General features: G+C 39.0%; 1 protein-coding gene across 2 annotated transcripts in view; it reads right to left on the bottom strand.

Moving 5' to 3' along the window:
• ltk (leukocyte receptor tyrosine kinase) overlaps nt 1–19,681 on the bottom strand; it is a 72,874-nt gene that overhangs the window by 39,396 nt on the left and 13,797 nt on the right. For both annotated transcript variants that reach the window (XM_038728926.1, XM_038728927.1), the window contains exons 2-4: nt 2,487–2,570; nt 1,549–1,698; nt 1,040–1,268 (exon numbers count right to left, since the gene is read on the bottom strand). In XM_038728926.1, the coding sequence (XP_038584854.1) occupies nt 1,040–1,268; nt 1,549–1,698; nt 2,487–2,570 (463 nt within the window). The remainder of the gene's footprint in view (nt 1–1,039; nt 1,269–1,548; nt 1,699–2,486; nt 2,571–19,681) is intronic.

Below are 19,681 nucleotides of genomic sequence, written 5' to 3'. Positions count from 1 at the left end.
CTATATTATTTATATTTATCTCAGAATGCCACGCTGATTTCCCTATGAGTTGGCATCTTCACGAAGCTTTACTTTAGTCATTACAAATCCCCCTCTCAGAGTTAATTTTGAGGCTGTCATAGCCTCAAAAATACTGCACATTTAGTAGAGTGGGTGAGTAATGTTTGACTATTGGGAACATACAGTGAAATTAAGGTAATGCTTACAATTTAGGAGCCATGTCCATTAAGCCTTTGTTTTGCAGGAAAAATGTTCAATGACTTCTGAGAACAGATAGTTCAGGTGGAATGTCATTATAAAGGTGAAACACATACAGCACTACAGTAAAAGATGTCATATGGGTTGGGAACTGTTCTTTAAAAAGAGAGTGCATCCAGAAGTTATTCTATCTACAGGTTAGCATGGGATAAATAGTGGGCTATACAAAATGAAACCACTGTCTGCGTGTGTCTCATAATGGAATTGCTCAGTCCATTACTGCAAAGACACAAATAAAGCCAATGTACAAACGGATTGCATATGCCCATCCATGCCTCTTCTGTCCTAACCAATTATATCTAAATTCATTTCCAGAGTCTGCATCTAGAGACATGAATGCTTTTAGCTGCTACAAAGATGGCTGTACTGCAGCCTTAGATCAATAGAAAATACCTGTGCCCATTTTCCAACAATGCACAGGGGACTGCTGTCCCCACACGGTCACAATTCTAAAGGATCCTGCATGAAAGCTAAAAAAACATTTTCTTTATTTAACTTTAGTACCACAGAAGTAAAATGTATTTGGTTATGTGCCCTTGCTCTGTCTGAAGGCCCCTGTCACCTTTCATTGTAGTGAATCTAAGCCTTCTTTCATCTATTCTGTAGGTTGGACCTCAACTTGACGAGCACTTCAATCAGTAAAGATGCAGGGTTTTCTTTTTGACGCTAATTAAATGGATATGTGCTGCATACATAATATGTACACCAGCACATAAATAACTAGTATGCACAAACAGCATTGCAGAGGCACGGAGAGTCTGTCCCGAGTGTGTTTGCTGACCTGCGGCCATCACGTCTCCTGCGGTTGAAAACAACAGAGCGAACAGCTGAACCTGAGAGAACTGGCTTGATCAGGAGCGTGAGGTTCCCTGACGCTGGAACGGTCTCATACAAAGCCACTTTCAAGACGCAGTTCCTGCCGCTTCCTGGCAAGACTGGGCTGGTTAAGTGGTACTCACAGCTTCCGGAGACCTCTGCGGCAGGGGAGGAACTTAGGAGAAGGAAGTGCCCTAGGGTAATAAAACTGATTAGAAATTTCATGTTGGACTGGTTTACAGCAGCCTAACAATACTGTCACTCCAGTAAACCATTTGACAGATGCTTTAAGATTAAGACAATTCACAGAGGTATAAGCACAAAATCAATATAAATGTCAAGGGAGATGCAATGGTTCACAGGAGCTTTGAGTAAGTCTGTAGAGCCATTTTCTAACTTTTAAAAATGTGTTCCACAGAAAAAAAAGCATGAGAAATGATTTAGTTTCTCCTTAGTGAGTCCCTGCACGCTTACCATCAGAGCTTCCCACTGAGTGGTCGGTCACAGGCATCATCCCAGCTTGCGCGCTTTCTGGTTGCTGTGGTGACACCACCGACCAGTCACTTTGGTCACTGTGATTAGATAAAGTCCAGAGGCACAGTGACTCAAAATCACAGGAGGTAACTGCAAGACAGGAAGAGGAGAGTGTAGCCTATAACTTCTTTGGGTAAATATTTGAAGATGTGGGGAAAAAATCACAGTGGTTAATGGAAGGACAAAGTGGCATCTTTGTCTTCTATCCAAAGTTTTACAATTAAGTGTTTGAAGAGGGGAAAAACGACAAATTCTACATAGTATTTTGAGCAAATACATGTATTTATACCTGTTGTAAGATGTTTTGATGTACAAAAACATGATTATTTAACAGACTTATTATTGAACTGTGTACAGTCAACAAAACCTTTGAGTTTGTTTGGGTGGGGGGGTGGGGGAGTGGGGGGGGGGCGTTCGAGACATCATGTGATGGCTGGAGAGGAAACTGCCACTACAGCTAATGTGCCATAGGAATCCCTTTGGGGATAAAGGACAGAAATATGAGGGAAGCACATTGTTTAATATCTCTTTCATTGAAACCCACTTATATTTCTTTCTGTGACAAATTAACTAAAAATAAGCTTCCTTTGATCACAAATGACCTAAAATATGTGGCTGCTTTGCTTTTTCACTGCCTGTTTTCCTGGTGTCAGCATGCTGCTTGTGCACTGCTTTGTTATTTCAATGTCATCATCTAACAGAGCAATGTTGTTACACGTCAAGTCAAACTTTACTTACTTTAATGTCATTCCTGGATGTGCACTAGTCAAAGTTTCCTCTCTCAGCTTTCGAAACAAGCCAAATGATGATTATAATGACGAACACAGGAATATTTATTTTTTGTTTGTGTGTGTCAGCACATCAGTAACTACTCTTACATTGGCTGTCATCTTCTGAGCCCAGATGATCTGAGAAGTTCTCCTCCAGAAATCTGTCCAAAAGAGCGTGGCAGGTACTGCTTACTGAGGAGAGAAGACAGACAGAGAATGAGAGTAGTTACACTACTTCTTTATAAGGACAAGGCATACACGCATACAGTATTCAAACTGCCATATAATAAAATTTTACTGTCCCTAATCACCCAGTTAAAGACACAACCATTTTGAAAATGTGATAAAATTGTGTTGAAGAACCAAGTATGTTTCTGGGTGGAGGAATGCATGGCTATTTAAACCCTGCCCAAGCTGATAGAAGGAGTTAATAACAACATAGCCTGCAGTTGATGGAGATTCTTAGTATGGATTATTCTCTGCCCTGTAATACACTGGCAAACCTGTCCAGGATGTTCTGCTTTTTCCCTAATGTGAGGGTGCCAGTGTGGAGGATTTTGGTTTCCAAAATGAGTCAAACAAGAGAAATAAAGCTAAATAAAATGTGTTACAAATATGTTATTTGTATTTCCTTTTAATGTATTTATTTAGTATGTCATAATTACATTAAAAACATATGTTCAGTGTTAATTATTTAGGCATTTAAAATCTTCCATACTATTTTAATTCTGTATGGCAACTCATGTAGATGCAGCCGGAAGTAGCAATAAACTTTTGACTTTATTGCTGAAACATATATTGACTATGACAGAAATACAGTCATCAGTAAAAGGAAGCCAGGGTTCCCACCGACCCGATCAACTGGACCGGGCACCACAGATGGTGCGGCAATTGCCCAGGGGAGAGGAAAGAAAGAGAACCAGGATAAAAGTCATGTTGGCCCAGCTTGGACTTAAGGCTGCTCTTAAAGGTCCAGCCTAGACAAAAAACCTGAGTTGTGCATGTCAGACTTTTTTATGTGAAATGAAAACATATTCTCATCTTCTTGCTGCTATTTATATTCACCCCAACAGCAAATTCAAAAACTGCACTGCAGAATGTTCTGGGTATTTTTGTATATATGTAATAAATAACTGTATATATTGTATATATATTTATATTTTAAAATACATTATTTATTGGTTAGATTCTGTATGTGTAGGGACATGTATTGTTGCAGTCAAGACCGTCCAAACCGAGACCAAGTCAAGACCAAGACCAGAGTTTTTCGAGACCAAGACAAGCCCAAGACTTTCAGGGGCTGAGACCAAGTTGAGACCAAGACCGAGGGAGGGCGAGACCGAGCCAAGACCAAGACCAGTTCCCCACATTACAGGACACACAATAAAATGTGGAACAAGATCATAGGTACTTCTAAAATTGATCAGAAAGATCCACATTCCCATTAAAACACCCACATACAAACACTAAGAGCTGAAATCAACATAAGCATCTTTATTCAACACTCCTTTTCCATGTTTACCATCGCGGGGAGGGGGAACAGTCGTTAACAGGAACAACACATTTTTAATTAGGGTTATTGGTTGCATTTGAAGCAATACGTTTTACATCCAATCAAAGTTAGAATGTTAGCAAATAAATCAGACAATACAAAATCAATTGTAGCCAAAAATACATTTGCCAGTAAAATATACATGGTTTATTAAATGAAAGATAATGCATAATTACTATAAAATACATGAGTCATTAAAAAGTAAGTAATTTGAAAAAAAAAGAGAAATCATTAAGAATGTCTTTTAAAAAGTCTGAAAGTTTTTATTAAGAGGTTAAAATGTTTAGATAAGGTTTAAGAATGTTAAAAAAGTTGAATTTTGCAGTTCATTTGAGTGTGTATAGTTTGTATGATGTGTACAGGAGACAGCACATGTGAGAAGTATGACAACCTAAGTGATGAGCAGTTAATATGTCAATCGTTGTTTTTCTGTACCCCGATTGGAAAGTATATCGTTGACAACCAATCCAAGTCCATTCCCATGTAAAGGGGTGGGACTTAACGGTAGCTGACTCAGATCCCAGACATCGGAGAACGATAGAGACGTGTTCACGCAGTGGATGTGAACAGTAGACATCGTAGGAGAGCAATTTGTTCCTAACCTGTGGTTGACGACCAGTTATCCTGAGTGTTGGACTTTTGTGATCTACGTGAGGTAATTTCAAGCTTGTTTATGTTTATTTGTATGGTGAATGTGACTGAATGTTACTGTAGCTGAAAAAACGAGTCATGTGCTAAATGCGGTTAGCCGTTAGCATTTGGCTCATAGCCTTTATGTCTGTTGTTATACTGTCAGCTGTGTAATTGAGTAAAAGCGGTTATTTCCAGTTATTGTTACTCTTCATGAAATAGCATATGGACTTGTTGCTTAGCCGTTTCATTTAATTCAGGAGGACACTAGGGGTGGGGGAAAAAATCGATACAGCATAGTATCGTGATATTTGCCATGGCAATACTGAATCGATACACAGACACCAACTATCAATATTTTAGTATATAAATTGTAGATGGGAGTTTTAACTTTTTGGTACTAGAATAATAAAATTTATTGGAAAAAGGTAATAAATTGCAATATATCTCAATATATTTAAAATCGCAATAAAATCGAATCACAACATAAATATCGTGGTAATATTGTATCGTGGGGCCTCTGGTGATTCCCACCCCTAGAGGACACTGGCTGAAAAAAGGGGAAAGTTCCTGTGGACCACGACAGAGGACTGTTTTCCCCTTCCGGTGTGATATGATAGACTGCTGTCTTTTCCTGAGCTGCGTTTCTTCGTTGCGAGTTTCTGCTGTGTGCTGCCAGAGACCATCGTCCCATTCCCTCACAATCTCATTCCCCTGCTCATACTCAGAGGTAGTGAGTACTAATAACTTTATAACTTTACATGTGCACGTTATTGTATTTTCTGCTTGTGAAACAAGTGAACGGGCCATTGCATGGTTTGAGCCTCAACGCACCCACTACGATCCAGGCCCGCAACAAGGTTTTGTTTAATTTCAGTTACAAAGACGTGTATGAGTGTGTGTGTGGGCCCACAGCACAGTGGCGGTGTTTGACGCTTACTTAGGTAATGCACTGGTTATATGAAACAAGACATATAAGGGTTTACAAGAGACTTACTAACAAGGGTTTTGTGTTTATTTTCTGAGTATTTAATATTGGTATTTTGATTTGACTATATATTCTGTAAAGGTATCATTTTAAGTTATTTTTAATTAAAAGGGAATTTATGTCTTTTGTGTTACTGCCGAATTAATTAAATAATTGTACTTTTTTCTGCTAAAGCATATTGGTGGTATATTTATTAGGGTTTTCAGAATGAATGCTTTTGCTTACACTGATTAACCAGATACATGTAATTTGGTTTACAGTATACAGCAAGGAGGAGTATAAATATTACCTTTGTGTTTATCTGATTGGAGGCACCGCCAGTTAAATTTTTCCATTTGAGAGTAAGTGGGTGAAGGTTCCCATCATTTTCTTTTGCTGGAATAATAGTACAGGTTACAGCGCCCAAATTATAAAAACTGTACCCAGGGCCCCGCCCATAATGACCTTATACAAAGAAGTTAGTTAACATTATACAGTCACATGGGACGGGTGTAACACAATTTATTGATATTCCCAAAGTTATGGTCTTGACTGATCATGAAATAAAATTCAGAGTCCTCAATGTCCGAGACCAAGACAAGACCGAGTACAAATACCAGGACCATCAAAAAGTGGTCTTAAGACCGGTCTCAAATACTAAAACACTGGGGACATGAAGGGACTACAAACTTTCTCATCATTTTACAACACAAGGTAGTATAATAAATAATAAACTACCTTGATACCTTGTATCTGGACCCCCGAAACCTTCAAATCGAATAGAGATGGGATGCATAAAAGGTAAAATAAAACAATGTTTGTGACTGGTTTGTTTTGTGAACATATTGGGTTGGGAAAATGTAATTTCCGCATAGTTTTTGGACAGTTCACATGTAAAGAGTCTCGTTTCCATTTACACTCCACCATTAATGGTCTTTAAACAAAAATTGGCAATATGGAGGCAATTTACCTCTCCTGTACTGTGGTACATTTGATGCCATCCCACATATGAGCCTTTATATGACCTTACTTTTTGATTTATTACTGATATGTACGGAAGTTGGGAGCGGCAAGAGTAAAGGTTGCAGTAAGTATCTTGTTATCCTGGGAAAATAAAGTTGTATATTAGTATTTTAGGAAAACAAAAGGCCGTCATTAAACAGATGATAAAAGGTTTTACAGATAAAGGGAATTTTTCAGTGGATGTGAATGTTGTTCTCTGCAAGGGCTCAATTTCTACTGGGAATATGGGGCATGACCCCATCACTTTTCAAAATACCTGTACTTTTAAAGTTTTATTTACTCAATAAACAGTGTCATCCTTATGTCCCAATGTTATAATCCTGATGAGGGAGCCTCTTAGTTTACAAAAATCCTGATCCTGGCATAGGTCACCTTCAGTTATTACCATGCGCTCACAGTAATAAGCTTTATGAGTTACAAGTGCTTTTTTTCTGCCCCAGGTTTCATCTCTCAGGTTACGAAATCAGTATGCTCTAACTGAAGTCAGACAGTCAAACAATGTCTGAAACCCCTACCCCACTCCTACTCCCAACAATTTCTGTAACTTTCCAAAACGGACAGTCTAACATTCACGCCGACTTCACACAGCAATAACAATCGTTCTTTATGCAACTATTTACCGTATGTCACTGTACAACAGTCAAAAATGTGTCATATTTATATAATGTAACCCTCTATGTGATGGCTAGCCCTCACCCTGCCTTCCAGTGTGGCCATGTGGCTTCCGACATGGTTGGATGACAGATCTTACAAACTAGATTGTTTCAAGGATACCCCCCGCCTAATCCTTTAATTGGTCAGGGGTGTATGGCGCTGCAGACACTGACTTTAAAAACAAGTGCAACCACCTCTTTATATTTTTCGGGGAAACAAATAATTTAATCTATACTTTGAATATGTAATGTGTAATTATGATCATATTCTATCAATGTGCTAAAATTGAACATTAATAAAACAGAAAAGGACACTTTTCTGTCTCTCTATTAACATTTATGATACTGCAATTTAAAGTACATTTCATTTGTAATCATTTTGTTAAGACCACTATTCTTAGTGTATTATTTGCTAGATTAATCACAATATTAATGTGATATACATGCAGGAAATGTCATTATTAATTTATGTAAAAAAACAAAATGACTAAAAACAAACACACTCTTGGTTCAGTCCTCATAACAGATAGATGGCTACATGAGTTTATCCAGAAATAGGGCCACTGCAGACTGACCAAACACTTACCACAAACAACCAACAGACACAGTCTTGTTCTGAAAGATGACTGAGAGGGAGGGCACTTTACACGTGACATGACATTTAACATACTAACTAGCATGACCAAGTAGACAGTGAGGGAGATGATTATTTTGCAGTGGGTCATCGCAACTTAACCCCTGTAATGGCCTCTGGACAGTGACATTACTGTTCTCTGGAGCCTGTAAGGCAAGGTCTCACAGGTCAAGCAGGACTAATTGAATTATTTAAAGGACAGTTTATTAAAAGCAGTTAGTGATGATAAAGATGGGGGTTATGTATTTGAATGGCAGCCTAGCTATTCATCTGTAAATATGGAATAAAAGCTTTTATGGATAGATTCCTGAATACCGGAAAAATCAAATGGCCCATAAAGAAGCGGATTCAGCTAAAGAAAAAACATTAAGACAATTATTAGTATGAAATAGCAAACCATTTTTTTGGAAATCCCCCTAGTCAAACCTCCTTTCATTGCCTCTCACTTGTTCCTTTGTCCAGTCTGGATTTTAAAAATAAAGGAAAAAATCAGACGATGGCATTCTCTTTTATGAAAAAGAGGGAAGATGCCTCATCATTCGCCAGCAGAGCAGCTAGTTACTTTGAAGACAATCCAGGGTGCTGGCTAACATTTGTGGCTTTGAACAGAGTTTGACTTTGAATTCTGTAAGTTCTGTAGAAAGCAAAGGCTGTCTTAGAGTAGTTTCTTAGGACAACGGTTGTATCAATGTATTCACTGTCACAAAAGCTCCAATTAGTTTCCTGAGCTGAAAGCTGCTACTGCTTGCAGTTTAGTTAATTTCAAGGTTGGGGCTTTGAAGTGGAGGTTGCAGATCCTGACCAGCCCAGGAAAGTCATCTCATCTAATGTTCTCTAACAGAAAAGGCAGCAAAATAGCTGGGGCCACTTTACCACTGATATATCAGGCCACCAGTGATATGTCTCCTCTCCTCTCCTATCTCCGACATTCTCATTTTCCGTTTCCTCCTTTAAAGGATTTAGTTCACACAAGAGTGAAACTAACATTTTTTTAGAAAAAGATTTTTAGGAAAACGGCTCTGAGAATACTGGCTACTTGTCAGGCCAACTAACCCTAAAAGCAGCTCCAGCAGATCTCAGATCAATATTCTGGTGATACGGCCCTGCATTTCACACTTGTATCTCCTAGGCTGTAAGTATTGAATGCATGCCTTTTTGTATCAGTTTCAGCACACATCCACTCTTCATGTGAAAGTGGTGTCCTGTAAATAAGAATTGACTGAACACAAGATTAAGAGTCTATAGCTATACTGGCAGCTGTGGCTGAGCTAAATGCTAACTTCAGCAACGTAACATTCTAACATGCTCACCATGACAATGTGCTGATGAGGTACAGTGTTTACCAGCTTTACCATTTCAGCTTTGTGTGTTAGCATGCTAACATTTGCTAATTAGCACTACACAAGCTGGATGCCATTAGTTTTGCAGCTATTAAAATACTGGACAAATCAAAATTTTGACCTGATGATGGTGCTACATGAGAAGTCAGAAGAGTATTCCACCGATTATAATTGCACTCCTACAACATTGCCGTACTCATGGTGGACAGGTAAAAATCGCAGCAAAACCAGGGATATGGTCTTTTTTAATAACATGCATTCTTCTTCAACCTGGTGACTATATTACCTATAATGCAGCAGTTCAATTGGAGATCCACGTGTGTTATGTTAGTAGTAGCTGAAGCCACAAAAGGATTTATACAACTTGTATAATATGTACTACATTTACATTCATTCATTTAGCTGACGCTTTTATCCAAAGCGACTTACAATTGCTATTTATGTCAGAGGTTGCACACCTCTGGAGCAACTAGGGGTTAAGTGTCTTGCTCAGGGACACAATAGTGGATGGGTCACAGTGGGAACTGAACATAGGTCTCTCACACCAAAGGCATGTGTCTAATCCAGCCATCACCACCCCTGTGCTGTACTATGCAGTAGTACACATAAACAAACACGTACAAAATCGAGTTTGGCTTTAAGGGCTCCCTTAAGTGATTACAATTCATCCTGAAGGGAACATGAATGTTTGTAGCAATTTCAAGACAAGACATTTGACTCAAAACCACAAATGTCAACTTTATGGTGGCACTAGTGAAGAGATCACCAAAGTATTTAGGATTCATGTCATGATAATTTGTGAAATAGTCGTTTAGATATGCAGCTAGCGTGGCTTAAAACAAGACTGAGACTATTGTATAATGAACACTCAATGAAGATAGGGATACTGCTTCCTTTACAACAGCGCTACAACTCACTACTGGCAAACATTTGAAGATGATGAGGAGTGCTGCATGGCTTTTTCACCTAGTGAAAGTGTAGAAATGAGACATGTTGCCAATAGAAATAAAACATTTCTAACAAATGTATAGTTGAATTATGGAAGACTAAAAGGCCAAGTAGTTTATGCTGAGTCATCTGCTGAGGTTGAAGCTTCATCTCTCTCCAATTACTTAACAAAGTCCTGATCCCCTCAAATCCCTTATGAAGACACATGGCAGCTGACTATAGAGACATGAAGCATCCAATGACAACTTCACTGCATCAAGTGTAAAGACAGATGGAGGCTTAGAAGAGGATTCATTGACAAGGAAAAACACAAACATGCTCCTGAGGGGAACTTCAAAGGTAAGGCTTCACAAAATATTCATCTCCCATAATAAAAGTGCTCAGTGGCTTATACTGCAAATAGTTCACCCTTATCCTTGTTAACATAGCTTTTGAGCTTGAACCTTTGTAATTTCTTGCAAGTGTGCGGTTATGAGCACATTCAAGTGTGTCTCAGAACGCTCTACTTCATTTGTGAGGGTGCCTGAGAAAGAAAAAAAAGAGCAACACGCTGAAATCAAACAAAACTCTCACACACAAACATTTACCCTCCACTGAGAGGAATCAACTTGTGACGCCTCAGACAGAAAAGGTGTGATGAATACAGAATTGTTGAACCTAAATTAATGCATTTATTACTGTAGTGGTGCCAGGAAACAGATTCCTGAGGCTGCACACGGTCTGCAAGATAAACCCCTTTTTCACCAGCCAAGATATATCCCTCAGGCTCCCATGAGGACAAGGTCATAAAGAGGGGGGCGTATGGCTCTTCTTAGCTATCTTCTCTTCTTCAATAAACACCACAATCCAGTCAGAACCAGTTTCCAAAGCTTTCGGAGACATTTAGTCAATGAGATGTCTGAAAATTGGCTGGGGAAGCTGATAACTGAACAACAACTGGTTACAAAAGATGAGGGCAGTGTTCTCTTGGGATACAGATGGTGCAACAGCGATACAGAGGTGATGTAAAACTGTAAAATTACAGCAATAGCCACTGCTGCCGTTCATCGCTGCCATTTTCCAGAGATACTGAGGTAAGAGTACTTGGGTAGATGCTGCACTTTTATGTGCAGTATCATTCACAAAGTATTTTCAGTGGAGAACATTGTAAAGAGAGACAGAGCTGTGAAATCACCAGGCTGCCGGACAGATAAACAGTAACAGAGAGGTTCACTGACCCTGCCATGTTTACACACAGCAAGAGAACAGAGAAAACACACTTAATAAACAGCACATTACAATTTATTTACGGTTATTGTTATGGAAAGTTGCTCCTCCAGGGTGGAATCCTCAAAGTAGCTTTGACAGTTGTTCATATAGTATATGAAATTAGTTATGACTCAAGCAGCAGTTGAGATTATGGTGTTTCTGCCTGTTATTTATCTGGTGCTTTGTCAGAAGTAAATAAGCATATTTTCTACTATTTCTTTAAGATTCAACCTTGTATTGAACAATATCCTTGCAGTTTTCCAGTATATTAACGCAGTGAACATGGATCTTGTTTAAAATTCAAGAATGTGATTTCCGAGATACGTGGCAGGGGAAAGAAAATGAACAATGAAAATAAAGGATGAAACCCCAGTACTCTCATCTTCACAAAGAAAGCTCTCCCAGTGACAGAGCCTGGATAATTAAAAATAAGAATATGACACTGCTAGGCAAAATGGGAAACTTCATTTTATCTTTTACTGGAAAAGCAATTTGAAATCCTTTTAACAGGAATGCACGCCTGTTTCAGAAACAAGGCTCACATGGGTTGATTGTTTGTTTTTTAAACAGCTGGGTCCAATCTCTGTTAGCCCAGTTGAAACAAATTCAGTTTAAATGTCCGTTTAAAGTTGACACATCACATTTAGACATAATAAGATAAATCTAGGAAATATGGTTGTGTGCTCAAAATGATATGGTCCTTTTAAAGTATTACTGCCTACATGCCAGTGTCAGCGCAAGACTCCGGCAAGATGAGAGGAAGTGGACATTCACCTCAGATGCAAATTCAAAAAATGCTCTGTGGAATGTCCGGGGTATATGCGTATATGTATATATGTCTGTAAATAACTGTATATATTGTTTTATTTTATTTTATATGTTACCATATTTTAATATAGGCTGACACATAATTATATGTTGTGTCTGTGGCATGAAGGAACTACAAATTCTGTTTTATTCTACTAATAAACAACCTTGTACCTTGTACAAGGTTGTATTAGACACCGATTTAACATAAGATTATTTATATTTACGTTTAAATTATGTTTGCATATTACTTTTCCCGATGACATTGTAGCGAGAAACATAATTGCTGCCTGGATTATGTTCACAGGCAAGGTTTTTTAAAGTGAATAATGTTTATTTAGGGAGGTCGGTGGGGTAGATGGTGACTGTACAAATCGCAGGTCCATGGTTCACTTCCAAACTCCCATCGTGGGTTAGCCTTAGGCAACAAAAACACTGGTTATGGTTAGGGAGAGATCATGGTCTCAATTTAATGTTAATAAACACATGTCTCAAGTCACTGCAGACTTTTTCTGTATTTAATCAGCCCACAGGCTTTCCCTAACCTTAAACACATGCTGTCAGTGCCTCAACATAACCACTAAAAAGTTTTAATAATACTGTAGTCACTATGAGTGGACATTGAAATATATTGTCAGTGAACATTTAACTGATACATTCAGTATCAATACTAATACCCAACAGTGATAACAATGGGACATAATGCTATACATGTTGACCCCTCACTGGATTAACTCAGTAATTTTTAGTGTGAACCCCTCTGTCTGGGTTTCTCAATATTCTTAGGGACCCCATGTGGGTCACTTAATAAGCAGATGGGGTCTTTGAGATATCGAGTGAAAATATTAATTTATTAGCAATGTGTGTGTAACTCACACCTCCATTTATGTCTCTGATTGTTTTACGTCACCACAGGGTTTAAATTTTGGTAACATCAGAGACAAAATGTGCAGCTCACAGCATGTTAATCTTCCTTCCAGAACGGAATGGCTTGTTTTTACTGCCGTTTGAGACATTATCAGTCAGAAACGATTCATATTCATATGAGGGAGCTTTAACTGTAAAAACAGCAGTGTAATCATTTCAGTTGAGGGTTTATTTTTTTAAATGCAATGTGTAGCATTTGAAGCTTAAACTAAACCTCTAACCTAAACTTTAAACAAATTGATGTTACATTCCATATTCCAATCTCTCATCTTCCTGTCACACACAGTGTCACACATTTGTGCTCTTGTCTGCGCTCAGAGACTCGTCCAAAAGAAGCAAACACTGCTATCACCTCCCAAAAACCTCATCTATCAAGCTCCAGACACGCACACACTTATATCTGGAAACTATTTAGCACATACCAGCACAACCTTGAACCATAATTCTACTTTCTTCTAGTAATTGTATGTCAGTCATCTGCAAGGCCATTAGAAAACTCAAAACTCTCTCTAGGCCCCCAAATTGGCCTTAATGAACAGAATTAACATTTAGGCAACTTGGGAACAACAGCTGACAAACTTCATTATTACTGGAATATAAAGTAAATACTCTGCCTTTGCTCTGTTATGTTCACCATTATTTAAGTGCACTTTCTTCAGTGCTTTCCAAAACTATATGTTATGACGAAAAAACAGACAGCAGAGAGTTGAAAACTGGAAAGCGAACTGTGGTCTTCTGCACGCAAGTGATATGCTTTGTCTCATACCAAGTTTCAGAGCTGCTAGAGGTCCTTGTCAGGTAAACAACCATACTGTGGAACATTTTAGGCCTTTGAACGAAACAACAAATGTTGCTGTTTTCTTGTGTCCGTCCCCACAAAGACGGTGCTTATGAGAATCAAGAGGCTCAAGACATTTTAAAACTGTTGTCAGTTTGTATGCCGTAAGTAGAATAAAAGCATTATATGACAAAACCCATAACAAAAACGTCTAATCTGAAACCATCAGAGATTCCTTGTTTCTGACTGTTTTAGTTTTATCTTTCCTTGTGCTCATTCCCTACAGGGCCGCTCTTAAAGAAGTGCTACATTTATGTACAACACACACACACACACACACACACACACAGACACACACACACACACAGACAGGCTGGTTAAGGAAAGTGCCGAACTTTATATAAAAGTCTATAACAATTCTTAAGTAAAGACAGAGGACAACTTTAAAGCTTAAAGCACTTCCGAGCCACAGTTTTGAACTAACAAAAATTAAGTGAAATTTTTTTTTTTTTTGCTATACTAATTTATACAAAAAAAGGTTATGAAGTAAATTGGTGGTTATTGGTGCAGCTTCCTGCAGAAACACAGTGGAAAATCAGGGTAGACTATCCACAGCTTGAAAATAAAATACGTCTTACTCCTTTGTGTTTAGACAGTGAAGACTTAAAGTAGATTTTCAGATGCAAACCGTTTTTGCACGGTTTTCAGTAAGGGGCTCTCTTAATGTGACAAACAAGTGACATACGGAACAAACAAAAAAACAGCCTAAAATTTCACATTAACGCAATTAAACGCTGCGTGTCTGCTAGCTTCACAGGTATTCTGCTCATCATCAGCTACCTGAAGTGAATGGAAATGTCCTCTTGTCTGATTCACAAATGGCTACTACTCCAGTTCATTAATTCACACTGACCCACTAAGTTCAGTTCTAAGTTCAAGCATGCTAAAGATACTTCTTCATCACCACTCAGTCCTTTAGTGTGTCAAGGTAAATTGAGGCCAAGAGGTTAATTTCCTTCAAGAGAAGAAGCTCCATTATACCAGATGTTTGATAAGAACTAGCCTACGACTGTGGATGTCTTTGTCAAAATATGTGTATCACCCAGACACACTTCTGAAAGACCTATTCATGTGAAGTGAATCAGGCTTTCTGTATTTCCAAAAGGATTAAGTCCCATAACTCAATCTATGATTTAATTGGTTGCATCTTGGCTTCAGTTAGTTGCCATTTCGTACCGGCATGCAGTTTCTTCTCAGACGGTCCTTTTTAAACACAGACTTACAGACACATCACATCTGTTTTCCCTTTTTCACTTTACAGTCAGATATGAAGATAAAATGCCGCGTATACAAAAGCTAGTAAGCATTAGCTGACATGGAAACAGAACATGTGGTTTTGATGAGAGGTGAATTGACTAAAAGCTTCATGGTGATGGTGAAAAGCTTTCACTACATTAACGTGATGTGTTTTTGCAATGTGTGGTACGTACTTGTCATTAAACAGTGTGTATTTGTAAATGTCAATCTCCGGAGGGTCAAACCTTCGCTGCTGCAAATGTAATAGAATGATAAGAAGAGATCACTGTTCATGCATGTATACATTCGCCTTTTGCTGTAGATAAATGCACAATCTGTGATCCAAATATAAACTAAAATAAGAAAAGTGAGTAACACTCTGAACGACTATATAGTAGAGAACTGACTGGGGCTTACTATATTGATGAATCATCAGGCACGACTTCATCTGTGTATCTGACCTTTGAATCGTTCCTGATTAAATCTGAAACAGCTGCTGAGATGCACTAAACCCATAACAACTAATGACTCAATTATTAGTTACTCTTTTTGTGCCCCCTCAAATAAGTTACATATCATACTAAGTAGTTACTAAGTAATCCCTTAGTACTTCATGAGTATGACAAAACTCTGCAGCTACTTGTCATAAATGCTCAGTATGTCAATTCACAGATATTTTTGAAATTGGCAGTGACCAAAATAGAGCTAAAAGGCGAGTAAATACTGGACTTACAAATTGCAACTGTTGGCGTTGTTGACCAATGTTTTTATAGGTCATTGTTGTGTTTACAGCTTGCTGTGCTGCCCCCTATGGATAAAATTTCAATTACCTAACAGCAGTGGACGACCAGAAAGGTTCAGGTTTATAGGAAATGGTTAAAAAGTTACTTGAAGAGCATTTCCTTGACACAGCAAGTCGATACATTAATAAAAATAATATATATATATCTAAAACACATATAATAACACTCACTAGCCACTTTATTAGGTACACCTGTTTAATTGCTTGTTAACACAAATAGCTAATCAGCCAATCACATGGCAGCAACTCAATGAATTTTGGCATGTAGATGCAGTCAAGACAACTTGCTGAAGTTCAAACCGAGCGTCACAAAGGGGAAGAAAGGGGATTTAAGTGACTTTGAACGTGGCATGGTTGTTGGTTGAGCTGGTCTGAGTATTTCAGAAACTGCTGCTCTTTTGGGATTTTCACACACAACCATCTCCAGGGTTTACAGAGAATGGTCCAAAAAAGAGAAAATATCCAGTGAGCAGCAGTTGTGTGGACAAAAATGCCTTTTTGATGTCAGAGGTCAGAGGAGAATGGGTAGACTGGGTTGAGATGACAGAAAAGTAGAAACATAAACTCAAATAACCACTTGTTACAACCAAGGTACGCAGAGTACCATCTCGCACAACACATTGAACCTTGAAGCAGATGGGCTACAGCAGCAGAAGACCACACCGGGTGCCACTCCTGTCAGCTAAGAACAAGAAACTGAGGCTACAATTTACACAGGCTCACCAAAACTGGACACTGGAAGATTGGAAAAGCGTTGCCTGGTCTGATGAGTCTCGATTTTAGCTGCGACATTCAGAGGGTCAAAATTTTGTGTAAACAACATGAAAGCGTGGATCCATCCCGCCTTGTATCAATGGTTCAGGCTGTTGGTGGTGGTGTAATGGTGTGGGGGAAATATTCTTGGCACACTTTGGGCCCCTACCAATTACCAGTACCAATTGATCATGGTTTAAACGCGACAGCCTACCTAAGTATTGTTGCTGACCATGACCTTCCATTTATGACCACAGTGTACCCATCTTCTGATGGCTAATGCACCATGTCACAAGGCTCAAATCATCTCAAAATGGTTTCTTGAACATGACAATGAGTTCACAGCAGCCTCCACAGTCGCCAGATCTCAATCCAGAGCACCTTTGGGATATGGTGGAACGCGAGATCCGCATCATGGATGTGCAGCTGACAAATCTGCAGCAACTGCATGATGCTATCATGTCAATATGAACCAAAGTCTCTGAGGAATGTTTCCGACACCTTGTTGAAAGTATGCCACAAAGGATTAAGGCCAAAGGGGGTCCAACCCAGTACTAGCAAGATCTAATAAAGTGCCCAGTGAGTGTATCATAAATTCTACCAACAAACAACGTCCACTGTGGTCGCCCTGACATCTGTCTGGGTAACTTCCTGAGGAGGTAGAGCACTGTAGCAGCCCCTCTCATCTCCAACCACAAAGTCCAACTCCCGCTGAGTCTGAATGCGCTGGCACCGTGACCTTCCTTCACAGAGATCAAACAGTGGTGTCTATGAAAAGTGTGCACACACTTCACTCATAATCACTTGTCTTTCAGGTCAGCAGTGAGGCATAAATTAGACCAGAACATCACTGTAAACCTAACCAGAGCCAGTGCTGTCTCCTGTGTGACTCACTGCTTTGCTTCCCTGAACTTATCTGCTGCCAGTGATTTAAAACCGTTTTTTTTGGACAGTTTGCAATGTTTCTCACAATATGGGGAAAATTGAAAACACAAGGTCAAATATCTTAAAACGCTTCCTGGTAAAAAAAAAAGAAGTTGTTTGTCAGTTTGAGCAAACATTTGCTATGAGTACCAGAATTGCCCAAAAGTCACTCTGTTTATGATTTCCTTAATAGAAAGACACAAACAATAATAGTTGTCTGGGTTTATTTCTGTCTTGGCTGTTGCCTGTTGACTCTCTTCCACAGACTTCTAAATCTATTCTGACATATTATTGTTTTTACTACATGTCCAGCATCTTTACTTTAGCCAGGATGTGAACAGGGGAAACCTTGTCACTGAACTGACCAGAATGCGGCAAAACATTAAAGTCTTGTGATAAATTAACATGTGACTTTGACTTTGTGACATTGGACACTGTTGTTCTGTTTTGTCTTTTTGCTTCCTCTGACTCCGGCCTGTTTTCATTTAATATTGTCAAATCACAGCCAAGTTATACTTCACCACATTGGCGTTTGTGGGCTGTGAAATGTGAAGCATTTTCATACCTAAAACCGAACTTCATTCAACTCTGTGTCACAGAAAAAACTGTGGAGGACAGTTACACAGATGTTGGAAAATGAACACAACATAGACATTTCACACAACCGTTTCTGCGTTCTGTATTATATATTTTTCATCAGAAATTTGATATTTTACTAATAAATTACTTTCCTGTTTGGATCCTCAGCTGTTTCTGTAACTATAAACTTCCTTTACTGTTATGTCCCTTGGGTCATATTTTGTTGTTTGTTTATCTCTCCCTGTACTGTCAGCTGTTCTCCTCCCTTTGAGTGTGTGTGAGTGTATGCAGGTACTGGAGAACAGGTGAACACACTGGATTGGTCCGGTAGAGCTGATTGGAGCCTCCTGATTGGGCACCTGGATGACAGCAGCCATCTTAAGCCCCACTGACAGGGACTCTTCCCCCTCTCTGCCATTCCCAACCTGCCTGAGTACTGTGTTATGTCTGTGTTCATTGTACTTAGTGACAGGTGGAACAGGTGGAAATTATAGGCAATTAGCAAGACACCCCAATAAAGGAGTGGTTCTGCAGGTGGTGACCACAGACCACTTCTCAGTTCCTATGCTTCCTGGCTGATGTTTTGGTCACTTTTGAATGCTGGCGGTGCTTTCACTCTAGTGGTAGCATGAGACGGAGTCTACATCCCACACAAGTGGCTCAGGTAGTGCAGCTCATCCAGGATGGCACATCAATGCGAGCTGTGGCAAGAAGGTTTGCTGTGTCTTTCAGCGTAGTGTCCAGAGCATGGAGGTGCTACCAGGAGACAGGCCAGTACATCAGGAGACGTGGAGGAGGCTGTAGGAGGGCAACAACCCAGCAGCAACCCTGCATTGATTGACTGGCCCGCCCATTCCCCATCCACTTTGATTTTGAGTGTGACTCCAAATCCAGACCTCCATGGGTTGATAAATTTGATTTCCATTGATAATTTTTGTGTGATTTTGTTGTCAGCACATTTAACTATGTAAAGAAAGGAGTATTTAATGAGATTATTTCATTCATTCAGATCTAGGATGTCAATTGTCTTTTTTGTCAATCAACAAATGCATTAATTGAATAATCATTTCAGCTCTACTTAAAATAAGTTTTCTTTTACAAATAGATCTATCTATTTATAGAACCTGTAAAGGGTTTATCAACGCCATCTGAACTATGAAGAGGATTGTCACTGTCAAGCTTCCAGCTGCTGGTTTAACATCAAAACAAAGGGTAATAATAATGACAAAATACTACCATCCTCCTGTTAAATAATTTTGGAAAACACTAAATGTGTATAATTTTTGTATAATACTAATGACCACCAGTGGTTGTAAACACATTTTCTCACAAAATGAGTGATAATTCTTTATTCTCTATTATCTCACTGACTTTCTCCAGAGACACGGATTCTCTTATTGTTTGTTGTTGAATAAATTTGGTTGCCATCTGGTCAAGAATCA

Source organism: Micropterus salmoides, unplaced genomic scaffold (assembly GCF_014851395.1).
Source record: "Micropterus salmoides isolate LMB-PRFRI ecotype aquatic unplaced genomic scaffold, ASM1485139v1 Ms_hic_scaffold_19, whole genome shotgun sequence".
NCBI classification, from domain to species: domain Eukaryota; kingdom Metazoa; phylum Chordata; class Actinopteri; order Centrarchiformes; family Centrarchidae; genus Micropterus; species Micropterus salmoides.
Note: the sequence above shows the minus strand (reverse complement) of the source record. Positions and strands in the feature narration are given on the sequence as shown.